The 6,552-nt window shown below is 36.5% G+C and overlaps 1 protein-coding gene across 1 annotated transcript in view; it reads left to right on the top strand.

Moving 5' to 3' along the window:
• The first annotated feature begins 4,630 nt into the window (after positions 1–4,630).
• The window catches only part of MINDY3 (MINDY lysine 48 deubiquitinase 3), a 44,635-nt gene continuing 42,713 nt past the window's right edge, over positions 4,631–6,552 (top strand). The window contains exons 1-2 of the mRNA XM_029961864.1: positions 4,631–4,661; positions 6,276–6,355. Of these exons, the coding sequence (XP_029817724.1) occupies positions 4,646–4,661; positions 6,276–6,355 (96 nt within the window). The 5' untranslated portion in view covers positions 4,631–4,645. The remainder of the gene's footprint in view (positions 4,662–6,275; positions 6,356–6,552) is intronic.

The following is a 6,552-nucleotide window of genomic DNA, read 5'->3' as shown; positions in this document are numbered from 1 at the left end:
ATGTAATGTAATTATTTCAGATACTTGGTAGCTGTTGTCTGATCCTTTCTCAAACCCTTTGGAAATTGGGAACTGTGATTTTAATTTGGAAAGAAAAGTAGAGAGTAAAGGAAAGAAAAGTAGAGAGGATGTTGAGGAATATAAGACTCAAACCAATCAGTTTTTCAGTGAAGACAGCAGTATTCCAGGAATCCCCCTCATGCATCAAACTCCATGACCTCATTTGGTCAGGACTGAAGGAAGATGGGCTGATCTGCAGGCAGTTAAACAGAACTGACCCCACTCATGTGCGTGTGCTGTTGGAAGTTAGCAACAGTAATTCCCTCAGTTTGCTGCATTGGCAACTTTAAGTATATTGTTTTTATTCCTGACTTAACAAAGGCATGGCTACAGATTTGCTGTTGCAGTTGTTGTGAGGTTTTTTTTGTGGGGGGGTTCTTTATAGAATTTTTTTTCTTTACGATTGCAGCAGAATTTGCAGTTTGAACCTTGTGGAGTCTGTTTACCAGAATCCTCAAAGCAGACACAAGAATGTAGTGCAAAGCTTCAGTCTGTGCTTGGGTGTTTCCTGGCATAGATACAATGACTTGGGAAGGAGTTAGTAGGAGCACTGAACCCTAAAGAAATATACCCATGTTAGGAGTCATTTTCCTCATTGATCCAAGAGTCAAATTCCATTTATAAAGCTGCTCTTCAGATAAGCCCCAAGGCATCACGTATCTATAATATGAATGTCTGGCAGGTTTGAGCACAGTAGCCTTTCAGAATTGCATAAGCTGTAAAAGTATGGGACAGTCTTTTTAAAACAACCATTTATCTGCAAAAGCATGGTGTGAAGGTATTAATAGTACAGTTTGTGTATATATGGGTGATGTACAATGTAAAAATGTCCATTTTATCTGGATCCTCTTCCAGTTTCCAGGTTGAAAGCTGGGTGAGTGGGCTGAAACTTTCCTTTTCTTCTCCGGTCTTCTTTCCAGGCTTCCTTTTTTCTCTCCCATTCTTTCCAGGTTTCCTTTTTTTATGTGCCTGGAACTCTTCTTTCTGACCAAACATCACCAGATGGGCTTTTATTACATGGTTAGTTTAGAAGCTGCATCCTGTAATGTTTTTAAGTCATTTGACTTGTAATATTGTTAGACTATGATCACAGCAGTGCTAGTAGGAAATAATATTTTTACCAGACAAGCAGATACATTTTGAGTAAAAAGAATACACTTGCCGTTCTTCAAAGTCTGAAGTAGAAGTACAATTTGAAAGTGCTCCTCTGAGTTTAATTTAGTAACGTTTAATTCATTTGCTTGTTGGTATCTGTGTAATTTTCTTAATGTTTTGATGACTGTCATTTGTAGAATATTTGTATTTGTGTGCTTTCCATCTCTTCAAGTTCCATATTACTCAGTGCAATCAGTTAACCACAAAGAGGAGAAAAGCATTTTTTATTTAATATTCACAGTTTAGGGTATAGAGAAGTATGGATTGTGCAGACAGCTGGAGGAAGTGATTACACCTGTTGGCCCAGCTTTGCCTACGTGCTGCTGCTTGTTTGCCATAAGTATTTCCTCTTCAGATCTCTTGGTGGAACTGCTTTTGGAGCCTGTGCTTTACTGATGCTGGTCACACTTAGCAAAGGAAGCCTTTGTGAGTGGTCTTCAAGTCATGGTTTGTGAACAGCTTTTAAGGCATCTGTTGAAATTAGGCAAGAAGTTAGATGCCAAACCTGCTTCCAGGAATTTGTACATCATGGGGAAAAAATACTGAGGTCTTCAAGCACAGAAGTACTGATGATTACTGACTTTGAGCTTCTCTTTAAATAGAAGTAGGTAGTACTTGACAGTAGGAGGTGGACTGTCCTGCTAACACAGGCTGCACTGTTAGTAAATGTGAGACAACAGTAGGTTTTGGAAAAACAGCAGGGACAAGCTACCTAACAGCCTTCTCCAGGGAAGTTTTTGTTTTCAGTTTTATACTTGTAGGCTTTTTATTTCTTTCCTTCCTTGGAGTGAGGTATTGCTTTTGGGATAGTGATACTGTCTTTACAGAAAAAATAACCACATCTTGCTGTTTTAGACAGATTGTCCAATCCCTTTTTGTTATATATGACATTTAAATGTTTATTTCATGCTTCCATAATGCAGAGTTATCTTGATAAATTCATTCTGAAGAATGCAAAACCTCATGTGAAGCTTGCTGAATGAAAAGTTAGGCTTTAGGGTGGAATTATGGGGTTTTTTGAAGGATTGTGTCGTGTAACAGCCCTTTCAGCACTCTTATACTGGAAGGAGAAAAGGAGGTAGCATTCACTGTGGAAAAAAATGAGGTGTGAACATATAAGTTAAGCTGCTAAGAAGGTTGTATTTTCTGGCTAGTGGGCGTGGTGGCCAGTGTAGTTGGAATATGCATAGAGCAGTAAGAATTTGAAATGCCCTGTAACACAATTATCTGAATAATTAGTGACCTGAAACTCTCTTCTGCTGCCTGGGCCCAAAAAGGAATAGCTGGAAGCTATTGTCCTTACTTTAAGAAAGAATATAGTGCTGGTGAGTCCATTCCTTACTCTGAATAAGGCTGACAGGCTTAAAGAAAATGTAAGACCTAGAGGAGCACTCACATAGAAAGCTCTTACCAGGATACAGATTCAGAAGTTTTCAGAAGTATCTGAATTCTGTAGTAACAATATTCTGTAGCTGTTTTGGTTCGTGGTTTTTGGGTTTTTTTTCAAAGGTATTAACAAAGGAAGACACATTGAAATCTTACCTTGTTTTCTGGAACCTTGTTACCCAGTTTAGTAGTCACCTACTAGGTAGTTTGGATATTTTCCTCAAACCCTTCCAGGACTTCCTGGCTTTTTATCCATAACCCATTAAGTGGAGTTTTGTTGTAGTATTATACTAGTAAGTGCTCCTTTCTTTTTGTGTGTGGGAAGAAGTTGTTTGGTTTGTTGAGGGTTTTTTTTCTTACAGAAAATTTCAGAAGTTTTATTTTACTGTAAAGACACACTTGGAACACCCAAAACCATAACCAAAATGTCTCTATGATTCTACACCTAGCTCTAAAGAAAGGGTGAAACATTAAGATGTGTTGTAAACTTCATGCTTGGGTAATAATGGGTTATTCTAGTATTTCTGTCAGGCAGTTCTTGTATCCCAAAAGAGAGAAAAAAATTAGAGTTCCATGGTGAGAGGCCGGCTCAGCAGAGAATAGGACAAAAAATTAATAGCACAACATCTTCATAGCTAGATTGGATCAGAGAGAGAGCAAGGGTTTTTCTAATGTGATTGGCATTGCATGCTCTTTGCTATTCCCTTGACTCTTTTATTCAGTTAGAGTTGGTTCTTGCACAGAGTGAAAATACTGAAAAGACACAGCATCCTCTTTGAAATGATGGTGTTATTAATGTCTAAGGTGCCTTGGGTAGAAAAAAACAATTTTAGAAATAGGCTAATAATAAAAAGATGCAGAAAAGTGGTGGAGTAGTCATAATAGAAGAATGAATGGTTTTTGTAGTGCTTTGGACCATGATGTGGTGTATTAGATGAAGGACAAGAGTAGGTAACTAAGTTGTAGGTTAATTTTGGCAAACTGTACATAAAAGAGCTGAGAATTAGGTGTGAGAAAGAAACATGGGCCTTGGTAAATGCTATATTTGGGGGAAATAAGGTGAATAAATCTTTTTGTGATGTAAAGATATAAAGACAGATTTGGGAATGTCATAGCTCAAAATGTTGGGCAATACACTGATTACTAACATGAATCTAGATCTACTCCCTCCCCCTTCTGCCCCAAATGCAGTAGGGCTGTAGTGATGTTGAAAAAATTGTGTCAATGGAGCATTTAATAAAGTTATAAATGACACAGAAGATGAATGGTAATGGTACTATTTTGTGTTTCTTACAGATAAATAGTGATAATTGCACTTATGGATAAAAGGCAGACAAATCAATTAAAGAATATTATTTTGGCTGCATTACATCTCTTTTCTTCATGAAGTTTTATCTTGAGTGAAAAGAGCTGTATGATAGATATGACTGGTTAAGAGTGAGAGTAAGTAGAAATTAGTCTGGATCAGAGATGTTCATCTTAGTTGGTAGCTTAGAGAGTGGCCAGGCTATTCTTACAAATCATAAGGAAGAATGATGAATATTTACAGAGATTGCCCAAGATGTGACTGTTGTGGAGGGTTAAAAAGGTAAGTAGGTCTGATTGAAGGCTGAGGTAGACTTGAATCCAGCTGGACTTCAGACTGCTGGTTTCTGAAATTTTATCTGAGCTGACTTCAGGTTTTGTTGAACTTTTTTAAAAGAGAGCATGACCATACTATCTGAAGCCTACTTTTCTTTAAGATTCTTAAAGCTTCTAGAACATTTATGTTTATTAAGCATTAAAAAGCATATAAGTAAATAGAAAACACGTGTTTCTTCAAGTAATATTTTTTCTGTGGTTGTATTCTGTCAAATTCTGTGTGTTATCAACTTTACCTTGTCTGTCTCAAATTTGTATTTGTTCTGGTGGATCATGCTCAATGTTCTTTATTTTTAGGAAGCAATTGTGAAAAAGAGGGCAGGGTTAAACTGAGAAAGTTCATGATTTCTGTAAGAAACCTGAAGAATGTGAAGCAAATTCAAGATTTCTAAAGTGTTGTTTAATGGTACCACATCCAAGTATGTTTTTCTGCAGTGACTGAATCATTAAAACAACTAAAAAAGTCTTATTGTTGCAGTGTGTTTAGATGGCATGCAGTAATGCTTCAAAGTAGAGGAGGACTTACCTTTTAGTATGCTAAGCCTGCACAAACTAATTCAGAAAGTTTAAAGGACTGGTGATATTTCCTATTAGGACATGTTAACGGAGGAGTGAAATGACACTACTGCAAACTTTTCTTGAAGTATGAATTAGTGAAGCTTTGTTGCTACATTAGATGAAGCTAGATCTATGTATGTAGGCTTGGCATGCATCTGGGTTTTGGATATAAAATACATTTTTGTAATGCACATTTGCACATGTGCTTAAAAACAGACCTGGAACCTTCTGCAGGATACAGGGGAAACCTCATGGCTACAATGATCCTTTTTAGAATAAAAAAATTCACATTGTTGTGAAACAACTACCATTTCTGTGATGAAATGTGGCCTACAAAACGTGCAGTAGTTCTCTCTTGCCACTTTGGTGATGTACCTGTCATGCTGTAGTGTGGGGGGATGCGTTTCCCCAGCTCAAATTCATATCCAGGGATTAGAGATGCTTTTCATATGGCAGCATGTAATGATACAGAATTGGGAAAAGGAGAAACTGTGGGAAACAGTTGAATATTCTTTCTGCTGAGACTGACACTGTCTGTGAAAAGATGCATGTGTATTTTTGCCTGCCCCCACTTGCCTGTTGGTTGCTGACTACAGTTGCATGGTTTCCAGATTACATTGGACTAGAGTCACTTTGGCACAATCTTCTCAGCAAAATATCACTCACTGTAAGTGTCCATGTATCAGCTTCATCAAATTAATTGTCCATGTATGTGCATTTATCTATGATAAATGAAAGCTATGAATCCCCATATCTTAAAGACAAGTTTAAGGGCAAGATGGTTGCAGAACAATTTCTATGTAATTTCTATGGCATTTGCTTTATTATGTGACTGTAAGATAATTCTGAAATGCAAATACATTAAAGATGGAGAGGGAAAATAGGTGATGTTGCCTCTCAATAAACCTAGTGTATCTTCTGTGAAAGAATACCATTAAGGGGCTTGAGTCAGTGGTTACAAGAAAATATTTGTTACTCAGCATATTTCAGTCTTAATAGGACGCACTGATAGGCCAAAAATTAGATCAGTGGGAGGCATAGTGTGCCCTTCATAGGGAATAGAAATGTATTATGCATGTTCAGTGAAGGTTCAAAGATGTATTTTTTTTTTTACAGATGTGAAACAAAATATTATCACAAACAGATTTTAATGTATCCATAAAAAGTACACTATCATAAAATAAAACCTATGGTTTAAGTAGAAATTCTTTTGTTTAAAAGCTTAGCTGTTGGTGCTCGGTGGTTATGATTTAATTGCTGAGATAAATAATTAATTTCTGTCCTTTTCACCTGACTCATGACTTTTTTTTTCTTCAGATAGCTTAACCATATTCTGTTGCATTATCAGGGAAACAAAAACTTACGTCATCTTTAAAGGTGAATAAATCAGGTGTCATTTCTGTTAGGGAAGGAATATACATAAACATGTTCTTATTTACATGTTTCACTAAATATAATCTTTTTTCATTTGGCAGGATTTGTCTTTAGTGACTCTGAATCAACTGCATTAGAACAATTTGAAGGTGGCCCTTGTGCAGTGATAGCACCTGTACAGGTAAGATACCTTTATTATAGGAATAGTTTAAAATTAGACCAAAATTTATTCTTTATATATTTGAAATTAAAATAAATATGAAAAAAGGAGGGTTAGCTGTATTTTGATTTCATAACTGAAGTGTGGAGGAAACAAAGAACTCTATAAAAAAACAGAGATGGGCATGGGCTGATTTTGAGCCATAATTTTGCAGAAAG

This window comes from Manacus vitellinus, unplaced genomic scaffold (assembly GCF_001715985.3).
Source record: "Manacus vitellinus isolate BGI_N305 unplaced genomic scaffold, ASM171598v3 scaffold_3_pilon, whole genome shotgun sequence".
Lineage (NCBI taxonomy): Eukaryota > Metazoa > Chordata > Aves > Passeriformes > Pipridae > Manacus > Manacus vitellinus.
Note: the sequence above shows the minus strand (reverse complement) of the source record. Positions and strands in the feature narration are given on the sequence as shown.